Here is a 26,058-nt window from a genome sequence, read left to right on the forward strand (position 1 = left end):
AGAAAGAGCGAAGAGTTTCCCCCACCACCCCATCCCTTTTCCATGGCAGCTCCATTTTAAATTGGATCAGCTGCTGTGAAACCACAGCCTGGCTACGATGGTGCTTCACTTGGATACAGGGCACTGCTGTTGGAGCAGCTGGGGAATGCTCACATATCCAGCTTGGGAATAAAAGAGTTTAACTCTGGAATAAAAGAGTTTAATTCTGGCTCAGGAAGATAGTTGCACTAGAACAATGCATAGGTAAAGGCTTGCACTTCTCCCCTACCTTTCTGTTTTCAGAAATACACTGTAAGTGTGGCAGTTACAAATCTAAAAGTGTGTTTAGTATGCAACTGTTTTAGTTATGGTAAGATACATTCTTCTTCAGGTTGAAGATGAATACAGAGTGTTCCAAGAAGAAGCCAAAAAACAAATTGAGGATCTCAATGTGACTCTGGAAAAACTTCGAACAGAGCTGGATGAGAAAGAGACTGAGAGAAGTGACATGAAAGAAACTATCTTTGAGTTGGAGGATGAAGTGGAGCAGCATCGTGCTGTGAAGCTGCATGACAATCTCATCATATCTGATTTGGAGAGTAAGTATGGGGAGTTTCTCTTGAGAGGAATGATAATTTAAGAAAAGCTGAAGTGGAACACTGTAATATTGAAAATATTTTCACTTGTCTTTTGTATGTCTGAATTCAAGTCAGACTGGGTTTTGCAAGAATCCTTACACACTAGGGGAAAAAAATCAAGTTGGCTTTGCTTTTCCAGTCCCAGTTGGTGTGGGAATGAAAACCTGTGAATTGAGAACAAATACGAAATCTGGTAATACTGTTTTCAAGTTGTTTTTCAAAGTAGAAAACCAGGTAATTACAGACTTAATGATAGAGTGCTCCTGGGTTTTGGAGACTGCATGATTGATTTAGTGTTTTGCTGTTGTTTTTTAAGCAGGTTTTCTCTTTCAAGTTTCCAAGTATTAGGAGCTACCAGGTAGCTTGAGAAAGTGTATAATAATAATAATTTCTCCCAGCTAAAGAAAGGTGTTTTTAGTGGAGAAATGAGAGAATGGAGGCCCTGGAAGTTACAAGTGTCAGCTGACTTGGCAGTGTGGGTGTATTGGAGATATGTATATCTCCTGTGTACACTTGCTCAAGTTATGGAACTGATCTGTGACCCTAAAAATTGATATGACGAACTTCAAGCAAGTTAGAATAAAATTTCATCTCTTGACTCTTGCTGCTGTACAAGAAATGGTTGGGACTTAAAATGAAATTCATGTTTACTCTGTACTTGTCTAGCTCTCTGTGCCTTAGTTCCCTCTCTGATCTCGAAGACCTGCTCAGACATTCCTACCACAGGCTGGAATTCTGCAATTAGTCTCCATCTAAATAAGAACTTGTGCAACTGTACCCTGGCAAGCTGTATTTGCACAGTAATAATTTGTAATTTGCTGCTTACAGAATTCAAATATCTACTGGTCTTCCATGTTGTTCAAAGATGAAACAAGATAACAAGAAACCCAAAGCATGATTCCTTTTAACAACGAGGGAAATATTCATAGAAAGGGTTTTAAATTGGTCTGTTATCAAGTAAAATTAAGCAAGCTAAATTGTTCATTCAGCTGAAGCTGGTATCTTCAGACTTGTGGCTGTGAGCATTGTTTCCCTAAGCAACCCTTCTTTTATCTTGAAAAGCAATCACTGTTTCTCTTTACAAAATTGTTTTTTTATTATGCATTTTTCTTTCTCTTTCTGTGCTAAAATACAGACATTTACCTGGGAGCAGGAGCTCAGACACATAGTCAGCAGCTCTTTCTTGGTTCCTGCAGTTGTTTTGTAGCAAACACTCAGAAAGGTTGAACACTTCTTTTCTACTGGTATTTTTTTATCCCTTAACTGAAATACATTCATACAGGGAGCAGCACTGTAGTCAAGTAAATATTTAGGTATCAGCATATTAATATCCACTTAGAAGGCAGCTTTAGGTTTTAGAGACTTTTGCTTTGGGGATACAAAACAGCTGTTAGTTATTTCACTTTAAATGGCAAAAATTCAGGGAGACAAACCTCTGCCAGGGCAGAGATTTTCAACAAAAATCGCAACAATATTTGTCATTCGTTGCTCTTGAAATAGTTTGGAAAATTCAGCTGATGGCCCGGTGTGATCCTTTCGGGGGAAGCAAGGGATGTTTTGTTATATGCAGGAAGGAGAGTGGCATCTAGTGGCAGCACGAAGGGATGGCACCCGAGGAATCGTGTACGTTTGAAAAATATGTATTTTCTGACCACTTTAAAACGCTGTTCATGGGTTCACAATTTAACACGGTGTGAGCGTTTTTTCATTGTAGCCTCTAAGCAGTGGCAGCAAAGAACAGCAGTGTGGAAAATCTGGGACTTGGAGGTAGTACATCTAAAACACAGAAAAACACTTAAAACATTTAAAAGACAGAATTCTAATAATTTGTATTAAAGTGACAGAAAAGCATATCTTGGTAAGTTCTCTTACACTGCTCAGACTTTTGGCCAGTTGTGGTGTTCTGTCAGCCAAAGGTATAATGCCTCTGCTTTTAAATGTGGAGAATTTAGTGTAGGTTTAGGTATTATAAAACAATGGCTAGAAGAATGTTGATTTTTTCAGCCTAAATAACCAACTGTAATAGTAAAAGGATAAAGGTTTTCTTTAGTGAACTTTTATTTTAGATTTTAATTTGTGAAGAATTATGACCCACCCTTTAAGGAGGCAGTTTGCCTAAAGGCAAAGTTACTGAGTGAAGGAAAATGATGGTAAGACAACTGAAAAATGACAAGTGGTAAGTGATGGAGAATTATCACTTTAAGAATTCATAAAAGATGGACTTTACACTTAGGAAAAAGATACTTCACAGATGAGGTGGTGAGTGTTCATTCAATTAATGGTTAACCAACACAAATAGTAATGAAGGAATGGGAAATTCTCCAGCACTGGCACTTAGGGAATGCTTCACTGTGGGCTTCTCAAACACCAAAAAGAGGCACAATGAACCTGGAATGAAACATTTTTCACAGTAATCTGAGTATTGATCTGTCACATTTTAGCTGTCAGTTTGTCTGCCTGCAGAAACTGGAATCTCTTGGATTTGGACAGTAGGATGCAAATTGCATTGATTAAAACCAGTGTGTTCCTGACATCCATCCAGACGTGGGAACTGCAGAATGTGGCAGCTGAGCTCGTTACTGTTGGGAATTGGGAGTTTTAAGCACAGTGCTTCTGTATTGTATCTAAAAAGCCTAAGAAATATTAAAATAACCTGTATGTTTTATATCCTCACCACTGCACTGAGCTGAAACAACCTGTACTGGTGTGGAGGTGGGGGACTGGGAGGGACTGGGCAGCTGGCAGGAGGTGGGGAGGGCAGACACTGCACTAGATGGCGTGGTACCTCTGGCTTTCTTTCTGCCTTCCCAAAAACTTTCCTGTAGTCAGGTAGCCCAGCTGTCACATTACTCATCCTTGGTGACTAAGGGGGGAAAAGAAACCTATTATTCTTCCAAGAAGTTAATAAGAGTTTGTGGGGGATTTTTTTTTTTTTTTCAGAAAACTTTGTCTCCTGATGTGCAGAAAATGGGTATTTGTAGGTTTGCTTACCAGTTGTCAGATCTTCTTCTGATGCCTGAAAATAATCATTGCCTGTTCTCTCAGCACAAGGTACATCTGCTGAGCGTGTAGGTTCTCCTAGTTGAACTATTTAAGTCAGTAAATTTTTAGGACAAGGGTAGGTGAGCAAGAAGGTTGATGAATCTAAAGTTCAGTGAATAAATAGTTCTTTTATGGAGCTGACAGCATTAGTTTTTAATTCTGCTCATTTGAAAAGGATCTTGACAGCAGTTATGAAATTAAATGTTTGCATTACCATATTTAGGCCTTTTCTAACATAATTTTGGAAAAGTCAATTGGACATTCATTTTTTAATTGTTAGTTGGTGGGGATTTTTGGCTGATGGCAGACCCTTAAATTCAGCTTTCTTGTTGCATTGATCTGTATTGTCTGACATGATGAGCTCAAAAGCAAGATAGGTCTGCAAATCTTTGCTATTTGTAGTCTGCATGTCCCTTAATTTTATTTTTCTGCCTTCTAGGTAGAGGCAAGGCCTTCTCCAACTGTGGTTTAAATCAACGTTGTTTTGTAAAATGTAGATGTAATTGGCTCCTGCAGTAAACACAAGCAGTTTGCTGTGTTTTGATTATCCTATTCATTCATCAGAACAGTCTCCTTGTTCTTTATTTACCCCAACCTGTAGTTACTTTTCCTTTTATCTCGATCCTCTTTCTTGTCTATGATCCTTAAAAGGAGGAGACTGGATAATGGTAGAAGTACCTGTCCTACCATGCTGAAAATTTGGGCATGTGGAGGTGGGAAAGGTTTGTGTTAGAGAAGAATTATGGAGGTTGTGGGGATGCAGAAAGGAAAGATTCCACAATGCATCTTCTACTTATTTTGACTACTTGGATTTTCAGGCTATAATTGGTGGAAAAGGTGAAATCACTTGTATTAATCCTAATTCCTCACTACATTTCAAATTCAGTTGCAATTTGGTGTGTTTTTCTTTTTTAAAAATCTCTTTGGTTGACTGAGGTGGAAGACTGTTTCCAACAACTGCTGTGGAGTGCTCTGTATTGTTTATGGTACCTGCAGAATATTCAGACCATTGTGTTTTACTTCAAAGCATAAATACATTAAAACTTAATGGTGCGTTTCATATCTCACAAAAGCTCAAAACAATGGCACTACATAAGCCTTAACTGTAGGTGCATTTATAGTTTCTGGTTTGTGGTTATTTTTAGACAGCTTGCTTTTAGTAGTAGAACAAATTCTGTTTTTAAAAACACTTTTTCTTTGAACTTTTTTTAAAAGTCAAAATTAACATCGACTTGATTTTGTTTCAAAATGTGTTTAAAGGAAAAGGCAGGGAGAGCAACCTTTATAACTTTGACCTAAACCTACTCTCTCAGTGCTGACTTTAGCTCAAACAAGTTGTGTATACAGAGACAAGCTAAAAATTGTAGAGCTTTACTTAAATATCATGGTACCATGAGATTTGGGTGGCCCACCCTGTCAGGCTTATCTTAAAAGCTTAAAGATCAGTTGGATGCATCTTAAAATGTTCAGTCTTATAAGGAGGAGATAAATACAGAAATATCTTGTCTAATTTTAGTGTTTCAACTTTTCCAAGCCTGAAAGGTTATCGTGCTTTCAGGCCAACTGAGGTTTATGTCATTCTTGTAAAGAAATTAACTGTGACATTCAAAGCCTCTGTACTTGGGGCTCTTGGGGAAGGATTTTGTTTTGAAGAGCCTAAATGTATTAGGCATCTTCAGTCATGTTGTGGAAAGAGTATTGCTAATATACAGGAAAAATATTTATTTCCAGCAGGTCTTGGAATAACGAACCTGAAGAAAAATTGCATTTAATCAGTTGCTCCATCGTTTTTACAGTTTGGAAACAGCTACACGATACTACAGAAATAAACCATCCTAGAATCCCAGGATCAGTGAAGTGACAGGCTAATTAGAAATTTATGCTGTGTTCTTCCTCATTAGTTGCTTAGTTATAAGAATGGAGTAATCAATCACATTGTCCTTGTGTATTGACTGAAGTAGCAAATGAATAATAATTGCAGTAGCCAGTCTGTCAGACGCCAAGGGGAGCTGGTGCTGATGGGGCTGTGAACCCTTTTGTGTGGCTGCTGACAGATTTAGGGGACCATCTCTCTCAGAACAGATCTCACAGACTGTTAGGCCTTGTGCTGTAAATATAGCTTGCTTCACCCTCAAATAGTAGCTTGGTAGACAAGAATGTCAGAGTCTTGGGGTTATGAGTAGAATTTTATCTCCATGGAAGGCAGGGCTGTGAGTGTTATGTCAGCTGCTTTGGGCAGGGAGTAAATTGTGAATCAACGGGCTTTGTGTAGCTGCAGCTTGTTTGAGGAGGGAAAATCCCCAGACATCCATGTTTTCAGGATCCTTTCATGTCAAATTGCTTTCCTGGTTTATTTGTTCTTTGTTTTTGCTGTGTCATTTTAATATTGTGAATTGGGATTTGTATAAGAACTGAGTTTGCTAATGCTGTTCCCCTCACCAGGCAGAGAATTATGTACCTATTAGCACTCGCTGGCAAATTATTTCTTCTCATACTGTGTTTCTCCAGATGACTTTGGTTATAAAAATGTATTCTCTGAGTAAGGTTTCAAACGCATTTGCAGGTTTGTCAGTTACTTTTTTAAAGTAAATAGTCCCTGACTAAGGTCTTACAGAGAATTTGACTTTCTTTCCAGATACAGTTAAAAAACTTCAGGACCAAAAGCATGACATGGAAAGAGAGATAAAGAATCTTCACAGGAGACTGCGGGTAGGTTAAAACCTAAAAACTCACTAAATTGTAAACATAGAATATCACAAGACCTGCATGTGAAATCGTGAAAAGATAATATGATTAGATGTAATACCATTAAAATAATTATTTCTGAGAGGCAGGTATCAGGGGAATATATTTACTAACCTACAGACACTAAACAATTAACTTCAGGAAAATTCTCATTGTCACAAAGATATGGCACTGGGCTCAGGAGAAAATGTTTGTGTCTTCCGATGCGTAGTTTAATATTAATTTTTTGCCACCTCCACTTTGAACATTTTATTTGCTTTGGAAAAGAAATCCATGATCTCAAATCTAGTTATTTCCAGCAAAACCTCTTGAATTGAAGTTGCAATTTTGGTTATGGCAGATGAGTACCTTTGTCATTCCTGTAAACTGTTTCCTGTAACAGCGCAGGAAAAACTATGAATATGAAGGATAACTTTTATTTTTAACTTGAAAATTCTCGCTGGCAGGAGGAGTCAGCAGAGTGGCGCCAGTTCCAGGCAGACCTGCAGACTGCAGTGGTGATTGCAAACGATATCAAGTCCGAGGCCCAGGAGGAGATCGGGGACCTGAAGCGCAGGTTGCACGAAGCTCAGGAGAAGAACGAGAAGCTCACAAAGGAGCTGGAGGAAATCAAGTCACGCAAGTATGCAAGGGACAGCAGGGAGGTGGTGTCCTTGGGCAGGGGGGTACAGTTCTGGAAATCCAGTGTTTTGACTCCAGAAGTTCCTAAATCCTCTCGTGAGGATCCGTGTTTCAAGAAACTGCTTTATCCAGGCTTTCCACGGTCAACATAGGCACACTTTGAAAAGAACAATATTTATTTCTTTATACTGTATACTTAATCCACCCAAGAATATTCAGTTTGGCACTTTCACAAAACCAGACTGAAGTGGAGGATTTGTCCAGCTAAACAGGATTTCACTTCCCTCAGGTGAAAAGCAGGCAGTGTTGCCTTTTCTGTACCATCATTCTGTACCATCATTAATATTTCTCATTACTAGCCAAGGCTTTTGGTATGGTTAAAAACACAGCTGGATTTTTACCTGAGGAGAAACCTTTATCTAATTCTGCATATATCTTGCACTCTTTTCTTTCCACTGATAATTAGAGATGCTTTGTATATAAAAACATTTTAAATAAAAATAATTCAAACCAGGTTGTATTGTGGCTTGAATTAGGTGCTCCAGTTATTTAGAAACTGTTATATGTCTTTCTGAAGCATTTAAGTCCTCAAATAGGAGCATCTTAGACAGCACCATTTGAACCCTGACTTCACTGTCTCTAGGGTTCAAATAGCTTACAATTATAGTAATGATGTGTATATAGTAAACAGGTTTTTTCCATGTGAATAGGAATTTTATAGGATGCATTACATTTAACTCAGCATCCAGTAGGATATGAGATAGCACAGGCTATGGAATTTGGTAGGAACTGATGGTAGGAAGAGCAGACTGGTTACACTGAAAGTGGAAAATTATGTGGATGGATGAGTGGTGGGCGTGAGGCATCTCATCTGAAGATCACCAAGCTGAGTAATATGAACAATTCTTACTGTGACACATCCCAGCAGAACTGTAGTTGTTCAGTTACTGCTTGCAAGTGAACCTTTGAGGTTGCAGTTGCACTTCTGCAAGTAGAACTGGCTTGCTGATTCCAATCAGTATATAATTTTTTATTTATACACAAGCATCTTTTGACATTTGATTCACTGCAGGCAACTGAATCAGCTTCCTTGGAAGTGATATAGGTACTGTGTTGGAGGGAAGGTATTAGGAAAGTCTATTACAGTGTCTGAAGGAAAAATCAGTCAATGTGTAATTATTGCAGACTGTAGAAGATAGATTGCTTCAAACAGTTTTTGTCTTGTAAGTGACACTGAAGACAATAGCCATAAATATTCTGTACTAAAAATCTAATTTTTTTATGAAACAGATTCGTATGCTGCCTAAAGATGTATGCCAGAAATGTATTCTTACCTCCTTAGTATTAATTTGAATTTTTTTCCAGGTGGAAAAAAGATTCTCCCCTCAGAGATGATTATTTTCAGCTGAAGTGGTAAAATCCTTAAGGCTCAATTTTTTCCATCCATGTGTGTGTGAGAGATAGGAGCAGGAATTAAGCCTTAAATCAAGTATTGATTTGACAGACTTTTCACCAGATGCTAAGCTCTGTTGCTGACAAATAATAAGAATTTACAGTGATAATTTAGGTTGATAATCTATTTATGAATTACAGTGGAAAGACAACTGGGTTATTTGGACTATAGATTTTAATTCAGCTTCAAATTTGTTGGGGTTTTTTTTGAGACTTCGCAGGTTGAAACGTTTTTTAAATGCCTAAAATGAGCTGTGCATTGATTTCAGGCAGGAAGAGGAACGTGGCCGAGTGTACAATTACATGAACGCTGTCGAGAGAGATTTGGCAGCTCTGAGGCAGGGAATGGGCCTGAGCCGCAGATCATCCACCTCCTCCGAGCCCACCCCGACTGTGAAAACGCTCATCAAGTCCTTTGACAGCGCCTCCCAAGGTGGGTGAACAGCCAGGGCAGGGGCTGGACCAACTCTCCCTTCTGCAGGTATTCACATGGTCACTTGTGCTGGTTTAGCTGAACCAAAGGTAAGTTATTTCCCAGTGTCGTGGCCTGTAGGTGATGGCTGACACAAACCAACCCAAACTGGGCTGCAGAACAGATTGTTCTCTGCAGTGAAGTGCAAGCATCCCTTTTTGTCTTGTCTTTATTTTTTTCTTTATTGTCGCATTACCAGTGACTCATATGCTGGGTGCTTTGATTCAGTGCTCCTGTATATGAGAAATACATAAACACATATGACACACATAATTATAGCTGGCAGCACAGCTGATTTCAGCCTGATTATTAAAATGTGAACTTAATGTACCAAATTAAGCATTCTAAAAGCCAGGTAGTAGCTAGAACTGAGTTTATTTCTTTTAATAACTTGTATTCTTATGCTGAGAGCACTGATTAAAGTTAAAATTAAGATCCAGCCAGTAGCACTTATTAAAAGATACAGGGAATATTTTCTAAAATGGGAGGGGTCTCACTGTTGAGACAACAGACTTTACTATAATTCTGATTGTGTGCTGTTATTCTTCTCTTTAGATGAGCGGAATAAGGAATCCAAGTAGTTATCCTGAAATGAGAAACACTGGCTTTTTACCTTTTGACTGCATATAGGACCTTGAATGGATTAAAATATTTCCCTTGCCAGGTCTTTGGGTTTTGAATTTCATGTACAATAATGTCTCTGTAAGTCTTTGATGTAAAAAAGCTTGGTCTGAAGTAGACTAAGTTGCCAGAGAGACTTACAGACTGCACTATGCACAGCAAAGCTACTTGTAATTGCTTATAACCTGAAAGTTTAAGACATAAAAGTGTCTCCATGTTTTTGGAGGTTCTGTAAATGATTCTATTTCCATGCTTGTTCTCCTTGTTCATAGGTATTTACAGTTTTTTACTTTTCCACTGTTAGTTTAGAAGGGTTTTTTAGAGTGTTATTGGAAGAAGGTGCTTTCTTGCCAGAGTTAGTCTGGTAAGATGATAAATCCCCTCTTCCTTCTTTTGAATCTTTTATTTCAAGCTAATATCTACCTCCTTCCTCAGCATTCATGTCTAATCAGGCTGTTAAATAATTAGATGACTGATTCACCAATTTAGAATTTGTCTGGTTTTGTACATTTCTAAACATGTTACTCATTTAATCCCAAAATTTAAACTATATAATAGCTAGTACTTGTGGTCTTTGATTAGAAACTAGAAAGGAGAAGCAGGTGATATAGGTTATCTTTCTTGTCTCACTGGCAGAGCCAGGAGCCTGCTGCTATCTCTTTAATTATCTGGAGATCAGAGAACTAGTAATGCCAGCATTTACATCTGCCAAGGTAATAGTATCCTGCACCTTAGCCTTGTCCACCCCCAGTAAACTTATACTTTTACTGTGGATGATAGACAGAAAATGAATGTAATTGCAGAGGAGTAAATGTGTAGGCATACTTTCAAATGACTTTTCAGTCAGTTACTAATTGAAATTCTGAAAGATGTGATCTGGTAAAACTTGTAATGTGAAGTACAAGGTGAGGGTTGGCTGTAGCAATCTCCTGTTTCACTGCAAAACAGTGCCATGCTCACAATGGCTTTCTTTCTGTGTTCCCATTAGTTCCAAGCCCTGCTGCTGCCACAATTCCTCGCACTCCCCTGAGCCCAAGTCCCATGAAAACTCCCCCAGCTGCTGCTGTATCCCCTATGCAGGTAGGTGTTTTATGACAGCATTTAATCCTTCTTTGTGAAGAAGAGTATGTGAAACTACAGGTGGTAACATACAAATATTGGCTGACTTTGTGGGGAAATAACGATAAAATGTTGCCTTAAGTAGGTAATTACTAAAATGTTCAGTCTAACAAAAGAGTCACTGAGAACCACGTTGAAATATAAGATTTGTCATAATTTGGAAGCTCTTGTTAGATATTCCCAACCATTGCTATTCCTGTGCTACTGAAAATCAGGAGAAGAAAACTGTATCTGCATTCCTTAGTTTTAGAGTTGCTGTTTGTCAGTTGTTAGTCCTGTGCCTGGCATGGAAACAGCAGTAATTCCCTTGGGGCAGTGGGCTGAGATCTGTGCAGAATCTGTCAGTAATCATCAGTATAAATGTATCCCATGTTGCTTGGCCTTTCAATATAGGCCTGACTCAAGAGGAGTGAAATAATTGTGAATTTGTTATCTTGGTTCATTTTGTACTGACAGAGTTTGGCCAGTGGGTGGTTGTGCTGTGTATTTTGTCCTGTCCCCTCAGAAGCCTTGCTCAGCTGCTGCAGGAGCCTGGGTGCACTGAGGTGGCATCATCAGGACTCTGATGTTCAGCTTTGTAGATCGTTGCTGGTTTTATTATCTCACTTGCTGTGTGAAGTAAGATTTTGGCAAAAACCAAAAAATTTAAGGAAAAGGTAGGTGGGACCAGGTTTATAAAGAAAAATCAAAGAATGTACTATGTGTTTTGCTCCTTTAATATCAGTAATTCTCTTGTTGCCTTCAAGATATTGCTAACCATAAGTTTCAAAACTTAATTTTTACTGTAGGTCAGTGTAATGTTTTGGTAATAAATTCTCTCTATGTGAACTGAGGACTCTCTATCCATACTAGCTCTTAATCTTTAAGGAACAGTACCTGGAAGAGATTGACTATTCTCCTGTGCTCAGACTAGTGCAGCTTTTATTCATTTAAGAGTGAATTTCATGAAACAAATAGGTAGCCTCAAAGCAAAGAGAAAGAATTAAATGGTTTTTTTGGGAGAGCTTCTGCTACTTCTTGCGGTTCAGTCACTCTTGACAGCAGTTTTCTAAATTAGTTAAATGTGAAATGTTCTCTGACAGATGCTTTGTTCCTATTGATCTGTCTTTATATTTCTGTTTATTTCTGTGCTCTTGTAGGAGGAGGCAGACTTAATCTCATGTTCTAAAGGGCTAAACCAGAGCTTTGGCAGACAGAAGACCTTTCGATGAAACCTAAGGCTTGGTTTCACTTTATTTACCTGTAAATTAACCATGAACCAAAGTAATCTCTCAGAATACTGCAAACCTGCACAGGTCTGCAGCCCTTGTTTGATGATCTCGATCTGCCAGGATTGCTGGAATTTGAATTCACCTTCTGCTATAGAACCAAGTCATTAACAGCTGGGTACTCATTAGTGGGAAGCATTGCCTGAAAAACAAAGGGGAGGGTGTGTAAATGGAAACAGCTCCTATTGTCTTTTTGAAGTTAGATGGATTTCTTGAAAGTGTTGGTAATTACTGAGAAGGCAACCGGATTTTGTGACCTCAATTAAGTAAATTGCATTTAAAGAATATTTTCTGCTCAAGAGAGAAGGGGTTCAGGTTCAAACTGATGTTCATCATCTCTTCCTTTTCTTTGTTTTCATGTTACTACCTTGTTTTCTGCTGTTGCGTTCTATGCATTTTTTTAACAATTTTTTGTCTGTGTTTCTGCTCTTGCAATTGTAAAGCAAGATTATGGTAAGTAATCACTATAAGCTCCCACCTTACAGAAGTCATCCAAGGTTTAAGGTCTTGGGGAAAGGTGGAAGGGCTGATCTCTGTATGGGTGTTGAATTGCTTATTATCATTTATCTCAGTTGTTTTTAAATGCTGTCACAGGGGAAATATTTACACTGAGAAAGTGGCACAATTTTGATACTATGATGAGGTGGATTGGTTGCAAAAAAGATTCTCCAAGTGCAGATGCCTCAGCCTGTGCTTTGTGTTGGACTGTCATGAATTTCCTCAGTCTTGAAGAAGTTTTGTTTGCTTGGTATGTTTCTCTTTACAGTAATATGTGTATGTACGAGGAGATACATTCTTGGATATATTTTGCAACTGAAAACAAACAGACAAAACCCCTTCTGGCTTCAGGTCCAAGCTTGCAGTGGAACATAGCTGTGTTTTACTATGGCTCTTAGCAGTACTGCAAAACAATTTAGGGAGAGAGGTATGAAGAGAATGCTCTTCAGAATGTGCAAACAGCCCTGCTGGGTTAGCTCAGAGCTTAGCTGGTCTGGAATGCCACAGAGTGACCAAAGCAGATGCCTAGGGAGGAATATGAGGACAAGGGAGTTTATCTCCTGCTTTCCCTGGGTGCGTTTTTTCATTTCATAGCTGGAGAACTCTTAAAGCAGAGGTGATTTCAGATTTACTGGGCACCACTCCTGGTTTGCTTTAAGTATATGAACTTCCAGCTCCAAGCAATTTAGTGTCAAGGAATTCCATATCTTAACTAGTTAATATGTGGAAACCTGTTTGTTCTGTAATGTGTAGGTGCACCGACACGAAGGTCGTACTGAAGTGCAAAGTGATCAGGAGTAGGCACCTGGATAGTGGTTGAAGGTCATGTTTCCTTCCAGAGCTGACAACAGACACAGGGATGAAGAGTCAGAAGCAAAATATTTGGAGTTGAAGGGACTAGTTCATCCTGCCACAGTTCTTTCTCAAGCTGGAAGTGTCTCCCAGAGACTTGTGCTCTGCTGCTAACACATGGATGGTGGCAGGTGGAGCTGGATAAGCATTAGTGGGTTTGTTTTCCTCTAGTCTGCAGGGTGTTAGTCATTGTGTTACTTGTGGGAGCTTTAAGATCTGTAATAAGGAACTAACAGCAGTGCAAGTGAGCCCTGTCTGCAGTGTCAACAGGAGCAAAGAGGCAAATGGTTTTACAACAAAGAGACAAGACCAATATGCAGTGAGTTATCAGTTGAGTAATACAGCCACTTTCTGACAAAACCCATAAAGGATGTTTGGTTTAAAGTGATATCCAGAAGCTGAGAAGGTGATAAAGGTGTGTGTTTATGCAGCTCTGTATATACCTTTGTTTCCTGGCTGAAGCTCTGTACTCCCCTGTTGCTGTACTGACAGTCCCAAAGCTGACCAAAATGAGATATTTTTCTTTTTACCTCATTATCTAACTGTTGTAGCTGTTTGCTGGGGTGGGGGGATGCAGCGAAGTGGCCTCAGTTTGAGACCTTGTCCTATACTTAGGATATGTCCTTTTTTTTTTTTAAGAAAGTGGCAGGAACTTTAAAGACAGTGTAGGTTTGAGATACCAGCTCTTAGGGGAAGCTGTTGTGGGCATTTCTGTGTGTGGCTCACTATCACAGTCGCTTTCATCTGGAATTTAAAGGTATAATCTTTGTAGTGTATGTGCAGGACATTTAATATATGAAGTGATGAAACTCTTCATTCTATATGTTGGCAGTTATTTTCTCCATTTGATTTCTAGCACAAAACCATAACTAGTTTGACTCGAAATGATGGATAAGTAGCCCTGTAATCCTGCCTGTGCTACAGGATCCTATGAAGTATATACTGTTAACTTAACAATTTTGGATTTCTCTGTCCTGCCTACATAATTTGGCATGAGAAACATCTGACCTTTAGTATTTTATAAAGATAAGACTCATTTAACCTTCTCATTTAATCTTGGACCAGATGGAAAGCTGAAGGAGTTTTCAGGATAAACACATTAATGGACTGATTATGATTAAATATTGGAATCTAATAGAACAGGGTGTATAAAGAGTGAACTGTAATTTGCAATAGGCTCTTTGCAATGATTAATTTAAAATAATTGTGGACAATCCTCCAAGAGTCTTCAGCAACTGAGCCTGAGTTTCAGTAACTGTAAGGGTAATTACTGCATTGTACAGTTCACTTATGTGAGACTAAAATGCTTATTTGAGTCCTGTTCAGTGCTTACTAAATTGTGTGTGTGAGTCTTAACACAGTTGTGAGCAGGTACATGCACTGTAAGGTGCTAGAAGCTGTGGATTGCTAAATGTTTTACATAAAGCTTGAAAAGAAAATATTCAATTCATAGCTGGTTTAGAGCAGAACAGAAATTAAAGTGATCTGAGAAGAAAACAAATATACTTGAATTTTATCACATATCTGACAAATACTAAACAAATTGTCTCTCACCAGTTGTTCCCAGAGCATCTCAGTTAAGTAGGTGGAGAACAGAAGCTCTTGACATTCTGAATAAAGCCTGAAAAAATTTTTTTCAGTAGAGTTTTTCTTAGCAAAGGGTACTTTGTGTCACTGTACCCAATACACCGTTCTCCCATCTTTCCAGGAAAAAGCACAAAGCTCTAAAGGTTTATATTAATAACACAAATCAAGCACTAAAACCTTGGCTATATATAGGGGTTTTTATTAGTTTAAATAAACACATCTAGTTTAATCAGAACAGGTTTGTTCAAACAAAATACAAAAGAAGGTGAACACTATTACAAAAACTGCGTGAGAATTCATAACCTTAATTTGCAATGTTGGTCTGAGGAACAGGTTTCAATTTAAAGAAATAAATGTTACAATATCAAGGCATAGTTTGTGTATATATATTCAGATTGGCAAAAGCATTTTTAAAGGTTTCTTTATTTTTTTAGTTCTTTTGAATTAGTACTTAATGTAATATCTGAGTGTCTAAAACTGATTCTGATGTGCCACATTTGGTTTTACCTTCAAATTATGTTTGACACAAGTGCTTTTCCCTTTCAGAGGCATTCTATAAGTGGGCCAATCTCAGCTTCAAAACCCCTTGCTACCCTGACAGACAAACGACCAAGCTATGCAGAAATTCCTGTTCAAGGTATTGATTCAGGTTCATTCCAACTTTATTTTTAGCAATGCTATTAATGCTTTATTTGTGGGGTTTTTTTAAATTGTTTAGTATCCAAAGCCATTATCATGTTATATGCTTTTTATTATCAAAATATCTACACGAGTATTGTAGAATATCTCGTGTTCAAGTTCTTATTACTTGTTTCTTCACATGTGGTTGCATAACATGAAGATGCTTTTTTTTTTAATTTTCTACAAAACTATATTTGCATGCTGATAACTTGGCGTTATTTTGTCAGTATTTAGCGTGTGTATAAACTAAGATCACTTGTAAAATCAAGATAAGATAATCTCAGGGAGATGGTGTGCAGCTGTCTTCCAGATATTAAAAATACCCACCTGGGGTTACATTATTTATTGTGTGGTTGAGGGTTTTTTCAGCCCCCAGAATGAAACAAGGATGATGACTGGCATTGCACTGCATGTGAACAGTAAAATATAAACCTATTATTGAATCTTCAGGAGCCAGATGAAAAATTGAATGGAATTGAGTGTTGATTTATCTATTTCCCAATATTTCCCTGTTCTGTGAACTTTGTTTTGTCTCTCAAAACACTGCTCACAATGTGCTCTTCCTGTGAGAATGAATGGCTATCATGTGTTGGGTGTAGCTCTCTGATTTATGCCTGCTTTAGGGTTTTTTTGTGTGTAGATGTTTCTCAAGATAATCCCCATATGACTCCAGGCTGAATATTTCCTCTCAATTTGGTATTCCTGAGGTCTGATGTTTTGTAAAGGCTTGGGTTTTTTTTTTTCTTTGGTAGCACTTCATAATAGTCTGTATGTGCCAGATTTCCTTTTTGCTTTTGTTGAATCCATATTGAGGTTATTTGTACAATGCAGCTGCAGTTTTAATTTTAGAAACTTCGATATTTTTAGGAATATTGAAATGCCTTTCCAAGAAGATAATTCAGGATTCTTTAATTGTTTCAGAGTTCATGGGTAGACATAAGCTTAAACACAAAGTGAGTGGTATGTTTTACATGGCTCTTGTGTTTCCCTTAGAGCCAGTGAATGCAGGAGCAGGACTGGGTTCCAGTAGTGACTGTGCCAGACAGAATTCCTGTTTACAGCCAGGGAGATGTATTTTTAATGTATTTCTGTAGCAAAGTATGTTTCTTATGTCACGTTCTCAGTTAATAAATGGGGTTTCACTTTTTTTTTCATCCTCGTTCTTAATTTCCATGGGGTTTAATATTCAAATTACCACCTTCTAAGAGTTTTTTCTTAGGAATATGTAAACCTTTTGTTTGCAGTTTAAAGGTTTACTTGAAGGAATATTTCATAATAGGAAATAGTTTTGATTTGTTGCTACAGAAAATGAATTTTGTGGTAGACTTTTTACTCATTGGCAGGAGGCAGAGCTAATCTTTCCATACAGTTTGTGAAGGCACCTTTTGGGCTCCACTGCATGGAGGAGGCAAGGAAAAAAAAGTGTGGCTTCATTTAATAATAAAATAATAAAAAGCCCTCACAAAACCCCAACCCAACAAACCAGAGGGGAAAAAAAAATCACCTGAGGGACAAAGCAATCTGCTTTACCAGTACACATTGTTAAATATTGAATATTTGTGGCCATGTGCTAAATGGGGCTTCCTTTCTTAGCCTTTTGGTTTAACAATCCATTTTTTATAGACCAGGGGAAGTGGGTTAGCAAGAAGCCTTAGGGAACAAGGATTAAGAAGCTCATGCTGTATTCATAGTGCACTTCATTGGTAATGAGCAATTTTAGGCCTTCCCTTTGTTACAGATAAAATCAATTGCTCTCACTGAAACAGCCAAACTCGGGCACTGGTGGACAATGTTCCTGACTCAGAGCTAAATGTCTGACATTGGACTGGAATCCTCAGCAATGATGTTCTCTCTTCTTTTGCTTTGTCCAGAACATTTGTTGAGAACATCCTCTACCAGCCGACCGGCGTCCTTGCCAAGAGTACCTGCTATGGAAAGTGCCAAAGCTATTTCTGGTAATACCACGTTTTTTAGATGATTATTAAACTAAGGAACTCTCATTTCAACACTGTACTTACAGATCTACTTTATTTTGCCAAGAGAGAATGTTTATCAAGCTCTTGTCAAAAAACCCCCCTATTTGGATATTTGGAGTAATTTATTTTTCATTGTTCATGTTTTCTATTGAAGTATTTTTGGGGAAAGAAACTGAAGTCTAGTGGTAAAATAACATTCTATTTTATTACTTCAAGTGGAACTGAAGAGATTTTTTTTTCCTAATTGTTTGTCAAGTGTCCTTAGTGCTGCTATGCAGACTTCCACCAACATGTCAGATGGACAAGCGTGAACCATGCATGGAACAGTTGACTTCTGTGTCATCTTTCCTTGTGTTACAAATAATTCTGGTGTATAAGATATGTGTGAAGGAAGAAACTCTTTCTGACTGTTGCTTTTTACTGCTTGGATGTAGGATTTTTTGGCTTTTTTGAGTGAGGCAGAGAAGCATTATTATCCTTTTCTAATTAAGCAGTTCTGTTTTTGTTTGTGGAAAGAATTATTGTCAATGGCTTAAAATAGGAGGATTATTCTTTTTAAGTGACAAATGCATTATTATCCATTATCTAATGTGTAAAAATGTTTTCGTTTATTACCTGGTAGTAGCCAAACTTCTACCCATTATGTTTGCAGTGAATCACTTATTTAAATAAGTCCATTTTGTGACTGGCATAACCTACAAATATTCTTCAGCATTGCCAGTGGTGGTTGCTGCACATTTGATATTAACTTTGGATTTAAAAAACAATAGACTTATTAAGTACAAGTTTATGTAGAGTGTTAGTTGACTATCAAGCTGTATAAACTGATACCTCAGGATCAGCAGGGGCTTTACAAAACAAATCTTTATAAATTATAACACAAAGAGGGTGATAATATAAAATGATATTGTGTATAAACCAAGCAGAATTAATTTGAGATAAATATTTTTTAAAAAACACCTACCTTTGAGTAAATGTTTACAAGAAGATGTGTTTTAGATAGTTTTTATTTGTCCTAAAATCACAAACTTCTTGTGTCTATTACTTATAAATTGATGTACTTGCCCCCAGGTCATTAGAAAATGATTTATGTGGAGAGTTGCATCTTTGATTTGCACAAACATAAACAATGGTGATTATTTAGGTATAAGGGCAAACCTCATACTTTTAACTGGAAACTTTTCCACATAAAGAACATGTCACCATTCCAGATTTGGTTTTACAGAGTACAATGCTTGTGCTTTCATTTGAAAGAAAAATCGTTTCCTTTGATAAAATGAAGCAAGCTCTGTGGAATGTGGCTGAATGGACTCAGGTCAATGCTTGATATACTTGATGATATTTAGTGATGTCCAGAAATCACATGCATGCCAATTTTTCATTAAAATTAAAGGAAATAAACCAGATGCCATCTCTAAACTGTTTGGGGTTTCTTTTTTCTAAACTACTTGAAGCTTCGCTGTGTATCTACATGGACTAGAGAAAAAGAAAGGTTTTGGTGTTAAAATTTCTTCTCATTCATTAAATCCTTCAAATTGAAGTAATGATACTTCATTAAGATACATTCATCAAGTTTTCTTTGCTTCAAGATACAGGCTTGACCATAAATGTTGGTAGGGCAGTCTAAATCTTTGGTATTTCTGAAGTGCAAAGTACCAAGAAAAATGCTGAAACCTGGTGTTGGATATAGGTTTTTATGCTTGCTTTCTGAACTAATGCTTGTTTAAGAGCACAAATAAGTTTTTGAAAGTTTTTATGCAAAGGATAAATACGATAAATATAAAGAGATAAATAAATATATGGGCCTTTCCCCCCTTAGTCTCTCGAAGAAGTAGCGAAGAAATCAAGCGGGATATCAGTGCCCCCGACGGAGCATCTCCAGCATCTCTCATGGCAATGGGCACCACCTCACCACAGCTGTCCCTCTCTTCTTCTCCTACAGCATCAGTCACCCCTACAACCAGAAGTAGAATAAGGTAAAAATCCCTTATTGGGGTAAATTCCGTATCTGTCTGCATACATCTGCTGTACAGTATTGGTGCTGAGACTGCAGATCTTACTGCTCCCCAGATCTTCACTAAACTCTAAGAGCTTCAGAAAGATTTTTCTTTCAAACAGCATTTGTTTTAAAAGTTAGGCATTTTAGAATGTATGAGTTAATATAAAAACTTTATGCTCCACTAGAAAACCAAGCTAAGTCGTGTCAGTAAATAATAATACCAGTTCAAAATACCATGAAGGCAAACTCAAGAAGTGAGCTTACAGCATGTAGAGCAGATCATCAGAGTGTCTTGGGCCCAGGGAGGCCACGTGATAGACCTTCTGTAATCCCAGCTGAAGACAAAAAGCAGCAGCATGCCTACATCTTAATCCCAGACACTGGCAACTCTTCTAAATAGCCATGAGTGAACGGGCCTGGGTTATTTGTCCCACAGATGGAATCATAGTGCAAGTCTGAGTAACAAATGGCCAGACAACCTCCTTTGGTTAGTAAGACAAAAAGATAAGTCTGTGATAAATTTAAAACTTTTTGTATCTGCTGTGCTATCAGTCAGAGAACTTCAAAGTGTTTAATCCCTGTGGTATCCAAGTGAGGTATGTCCTTAGCCCTGCTTCAGAGATTGGGAATCTGGCAGACAAAGGTTAAGTGACTTGCTCCAGACCACTTCTCACAGAGCTTCCTGACAAAGCTTTTGTACAGCAGAAATGTGAAACCCTTAATGTTCAGAGACACTTGCAATATTTAATAACTACAGCATAAAATTCTGAAGTTATTTAAGCTGTGGGTGCTGTTGAAAGGGATTTCCCTGAAATCAGCTGAGACAGGCCTAAGTGCTGCCCTCCTTTCACTGTGCAGAAATTTAATTGAGTTTGGATCTGTGGGTTGTTTACTAGCAACAATTAATGCTGTGTGTGCTAGCACCTAAATTTAACCATAAATAAATAAAACCCCAAGACTAATACATCTGTGCATGGACTTTGAACTGGTAACATATCGAGTTGCATTGATGGCAGCCTGCAGACTGTGGCAAATACCTGACATTTCAGTGTGAAATTGTACAGTTATAATTATGAAATCATTACTGTGCAGCCCAACCACTTCCTGCAGTGCTCAGTACTGCAGGAGACTTCCTGTGCTCTGCAGCAGTGGGGTTGTGGTGATGAGCGTGGTCTTTAAAGCCACCCTCAGAATGTCACTGCTGGACTTCAGTTTATGTGACCAGCTTTCTCTGGTTTCCCTTACTTTTTCCTAGAAGTTGCTGTAAAATGCACAGTTATTGCTGTTCTTCACTAAAACAAATACTTGCAGTTTACTGTTCCCTGTTCTGGTTAAAACATTGTTGGCTCTTTGATTTGGATTATGGTTGAGCTAATATGCTAACATGTAAGATTTATATGTCAAACCATTTCTCATTGTCTCCATACAACTTAATGCTAATTTATTTTCTTCAGCAGTGTTTTCATAACTGTGAGAACCTGATATAAACCATGTGCTCTTACTGGAATTTGAGAACAGGCTGTACAGCTCCCTCATGGCTAAACAGTATGTTTAGCGTAAAGAGAGAGGGAGCTTTTCATTTGAGTTCTTATGTTGTCCCAAATCTCCGTCCTTAAGTTTTCATAGTGTTGCATAATTCTCATTATAGATTGAATACGCAATCCCATTGTTATTTGTTTCAATTACCAATGGAGAAAATACACCAGTTGTTGAAATCTGTACTGATTTAAGAACTGAAGTACAGACTTCTGTGAAGCATCATTCTGGCTGTGGGGTGTCTGTGGAGTTCAGATACAGTGACCTATTCAGATAATGTATTTATTTCAGATTTAAAGTACACAGTAAGTGACTTCCTTGTTGTGTTAAATCTCTGAGATGGGCATTTGGGTTCGAAGGCTCATAGTGCCTTTCTGCATCAAAGATAGGAGTTACTGTTTCCTGTTTATTGTTCTGCTGTGCATATATTTTCACAGATACTTCAGCTGTTACCTAAGCAACTTTGAGATCTTGCCATCTGTATGTCAGTGAAGACTGGCCAAGCAAATTGCAATACATGTACTTAAGATTAGTGCCTGAGAACATTTCCTTGTCTGTTGGGACATGTTGTCTTCTTTTATGCTTTGAGCAACAGATGCTGATCCATGGAACAGTCTCTGGTGTTCTGTTTGCAGCACACATGCAGGAAGGAATCCACATTCCCTGGATGCTTTCTTTTCCCTTAGCAGGACCTGGAGAATTGCTACCTGTACATCTGCAGCAGAGTGCACTGGTGATGTTCTGTATTTCCACATTCCACTCCTTTTTCCAGTCACCAGATGGGTTGTAAAGAATCAAAGTTGAAGATATGAGAGTGAATATATACAATCTCTGTCTTCTTGGAAGTAGGCAGAAAGAGTAACTTAGAGTATCATCTCTGTGGTTGTTGTAACAATCTTGTTTACATCTGCATAGAATTCTTTAAAAATGTCAGATGGGGAAGTCTATGCAGTATAGGTTCACTGATAACTATCTTATTTTAATTTTCCAAGTGGAAATTATTAAAAATAAAATTAAAAACAACTGCTGGCACACTTTACATGCAGTAACTAAGGTCCATAAGTGGTGTAACATATGCTCAGTAAAAGACTGTTCATTAGAATATCTATAGAAATACTGAGTCTTGTAAGTAGGCCACTGGAGAAGTATTAACCTCTATAATATTTTTTAATCTTAAGAACTGATTTCTAAACCCTGGTAAACAGATGTTTGTAATGTAAGACTCACGAAAACATGGCCAGCTTAGTTATGATTGTTCTTTTGTTCCCCAGTCTTTTCTTAAAAAACAAAATTACTTAAGATAGCTTGACATACTGGAAGTGAATTTAATTGATAGCTTTTATTGTGCTAATACATCAAATGGCAGATCAGCCTACATAGATCTCCCCCTTCTTTTTTGAGAACTCCAGATTTCAGACAAATGTTCTCTTAATAACAATGTGCTGCTCACATGCAAACTTCTTGTTTCAAGGTGACATTTGTAATCAGCCATGAGATGCAAAGGAGATAGCATCAGTTTATTCTCTTTCTAAATACAAAATAAAGTCACTCGAGTTATCTTAATGGTTCAGGCTGGAACTTACAATGTTGTGAGTTTAATTTTCTGAACTCTCAGAAAGAAATATCATATCATTGAGGTTGAAAGACCTGGTAAAAAAAGCTTAAAGGAAAGAGAAGGATGATTTGCTAAGGAAAGGATTACTCCAGACTGACTCTGCAGTCTTCTGCAGGTATTTCTGTGTGTTCTGGTTTTTGGTCAGTAGTGCAGTATCCTGCTACTTCCACTGTGACAGTCATTTGTCCTTCTGTTTCAGCCTTTACAAATCTGTATTTCTGTTGCTTACACTGTAAGCCCTAAGTTGCACTTCTGCCTCTTTCCTAGGGAAGAGAGGAAAGATCCCTTGTCTGCCCTAGCAAGAGAATATGGAGGATCCAAGAGAAATGCTTTGCTGAAGTGGTGCCAGAAGAAAACAGAGGGATACCAGGTAACTGCAGAGCTGGTTAACGTAACGTACTTGTAGCTGCAACTCATTGGAGCCTGCCCGTGGAATAAAACAGGCTGCTCCACACTTGACTGCATAGATTGCAGTGGCCCTGGCATGTCCTGTACTCTCTTCTTGGAACACGTGCTCCCAGTCCTGCCCTAACTAACACTAATAACTCCTCAGTCACTTTGCTCCACGGGGTAACTGCTTTTTCTTAAGGGGGCAGCTGTCCTCTCATTGAGGCACTTGAGGTCAGCCTTTCACAGGTTGCACTTCTGAAACTGTAGCTGAAACTCGAGCAACTTAAGGTTTAAATTAATGTTGCCCAAATAGAGCTAGAGTACCATTTCTCGATAGGTGATTAGCATAGGATTTTTCTTTTTGATCTCTGAATGTGCTCCCATTTAGTCTCTGTTTAGGGACAGTTTGTTTTGTGAAGGTGCATTGTCTTGCATTTTGAACTTGGCTTTCTCCTGCAGTTGCAGACTTTTTTTTTCCCACTTAGTCCAAACGTTATCAGAAGCCAAAAGAACTAACAAGATAGCTGTCCAGAGTTCTCCTGATTACATTATTTTTTCAGAAGAATAGTGGCTTCAGCAAACTAAACCAGGATGTTAATAGTCTGACCATGATGTATTTGTTTGGTTAACTTGTATTGAAAGTGTTTGGGTTCCCAACACAATCCTCAGTTTAAGAACTTTACTCTTTCCATGACTTGAGCCTCACAATGCAGGAGGAAGTTGAGAGCTGCATAACAGGATGGTCACCCATCCATAGGAAAAGTCGTGTTCAGTACAATGGACAGGCTGGGATATAAAGCCCTCCCCTTCTTCCTGTGGCACGTCTAGTACTAAACTGGGCTATTCCTGAGGATAAGCAGCTTTGTGGAAAGAGCCTTTCTCCTTCCCCACATTTTGTAAAAAGGCAGGATGTTATATTTCTTTATAAATCCTCTAACTAAGTGCAAAAATATTTTCCCCTATTGTCTCGAAATGAAAGATGAATTTGACAGCTTCATTAATCTGGTTAGGAAGAATGATAGATATTATTCCAAACTTTTCATTCCACAGTTGTGTGCACATGCAAGAGCATGCTTCTGGTTCTATAAATTGCTGCTTATAATTCCTGGAGGTGTAGAAAGGTTTTATATAGGTTTTGGGACTTACTGTACTTGTTTCAAAACCTGCAGTGTGGTACTGAGAAAGCACAGCATGGAGCATCTGCAGAGCCAGTGGATGCCTTCCTTGAAACTGTAAGATAGTATCAGGTTATATTAAGTTACTTCTCGGAGAAGAATGTATTTTAGTTTATGCACACTCATTTTTCATTTCTTTGTTGTACAGAATTTGATTATTTTCATCATCCCCTGAAATTCAGTTCTGGTTGAACACCATGCTAGTGGTGTTCTAATGTTTTAAACATATCCAACACCATATTCACTGTGAACATTGCTTATCCATCTTTCTGGCATCTCAGCAACGTTATCAATACCAGATAAGGCTCTTTTTATTTTACAGCTATGTGGATTCAAAACTGACAAGCAGTAAACAAGCATCAGCATAATGATGCTTCCTCATTCATTCCTTCTTAAGGTGCTCAGCTCTCTTCTTCCTTTCCTGTCAGCCAAATATTGACAGGATACCATCTTACTTCCAACTCCTCCTGGTGTCTTACATGCTGCCACAGTTCCATCCAATCACTGATTTCTATCCTGTTTCTAATTTAAATCAATGTTTATTACCAGTATTATTCATTTAGCTACGAATATCACAGGTTAAAGGAGAGGTACTTGCACTTTGAGTCTGTAACAAGTTCTAAAATGACCTGGAAGAGTTTAACTGTGATTTGGAAGCAAGGAAAAGAGAAAAGAAATCTTAGAAGCCTTTTGTTTCAAAATAATTCTTTTGTTAATTTTGTCCTATTCGTATTAACCTACCAATATTTAAGTAAAAGTCAGCCCTGTAAGACAGTGTTTTTCAAGTAGGTCTTTGCCAGCATGGAGAGATGTGTTTACTTCTTCATCAGTTGTCAACAATAATCACCTTTTTGGTCTTGTTTTCTCCCTGTCACCTGGAGGCGATGTCTCACAGCTGTAGGTTTTTATACATAAATGCATGTAAGATATTTATAGAAAATTATTTCAGCTGTTGGTGTTTACAGAGAAGCTGGAACCATGCACATTGAGTTAAAGCCCCATTTCTAACAGAGCCGTGTTTGCTCCTGGCATTGTTTTACCTTTCATTCCTGGGTTTATATTTTGCACTGGATAGTGGAAAATAGCTGATTTGTGGTTTACACATGGACTAATAAATAGTAATCACAAAGACAGCCAGATAAAAATCGTAATTTCTAAAATTTTATTGAGAGTGTACAGAGTTGTAGGTGAGTGGCTTAGAATGTTAAACACCAGGTACAATGTAATTGGCTTATGCTAATTAATGACAGCAGCCTATGATTGAGTGGTACTGCCTTCATAGGACAGCTGTGGTTCTTGAGCTGCTCTTTATTCCATGTGTTGAAAATACTAAAGAAGAAAAAAAACAAGCAACAAAACACACCAAAGTCTGTGCTGTTTCAAAGGGAAAAGGTTTTCTTTGTTCAAAGGGTACTTGTGGAGAATGCAGCACTACATCATTGCCTGGTACAACTGGTATAGTTTTTGTCTGCTCAAGTAAAATGGAAGAAGAATAACTCCTGATCTCCTATCTCCTCTAGGAAATTACTTTCAAGGTTTTGGTAAAAAGTCTTAGGTATCTCTACTGAAGAAGCTTGAAATTTTGTGAATGCTGAATAAGTCAAAGATGATAGTGTGGTGAAGCTCTGATTTCAGTTTGTTACAGTGGAATAAACCCTGTTAAAAAACTATAATAAATTACTTCATTGTGCACTTTTCTGCATTTATTCAAGCAAATTTGGAGGGGAATAAATGAATAGTCATCTTGAAATGTAGTTGTTAATATTTAACTGTGCTCTAAATGTTTTTTCAA

General features: G+C 38.0%; 1 protein-coding gene across 2 annotated transcripts in view; it reads left to right on the plus strand.

Moving 5' to 3' along the window:
- SPECC1L (sperm antigen with calponin homology and coiled-coil domains 1 like) overlaps positions 1-26,058 on the plus strand; it is a 66,064-nt gene that overhangs the window by 22,833 nt on the left and 17,173 nt on the right. For both annotated transcript variants that reach the window (XM_027661541.1, XM_027661542.1), the window contains exons 5-13: positions 371-578; positions 6,295-6,368; positions 6,851-7,026; positions 8,747-8,910; positions 10,559-10,650; positions 15,441-15,531; positions 17,447-17,530; positions 19,371-19,527; positions 22,969-23,071. In XM_027661541.1, coding sequence (XP_027517342.1) covers positions 371-578; positions 6,295-6,368; positions 6,851-7,026; positions 8,747-8,910; positions 10,559-10,650; positions 15,441-15,531; positions 17,447-17,530; positions 19,371-19,527; positions 22,969-23,071 — 1,149 coding nt within the window. The remainder of the gene's footprint in view (positions 1-370; positions 579-6,294; positions 6,369-6,850; positions 7,027-8,746; positions 8,911-10,558; positions 10,651-15,440; positions 15,532-17,446; positions 17,531-19,370; positions 19,528-22,968; positions 23,072-26,058) is intronic.

Source organism: Corapipo altera, unplaced genomic scaffold (assembly GCF_003945725.1).
Source record: "Corapipo altera isolate COAL_440 unplaced genomic scaffold, ASM394572v1 150, whole genome shotgun sequence".
Lineage (NCBI taxonomy): Eukaryota > Metazoa > Chordata > Aves > Passeriformes > Pipridae > Corapipo > Corapipo altera.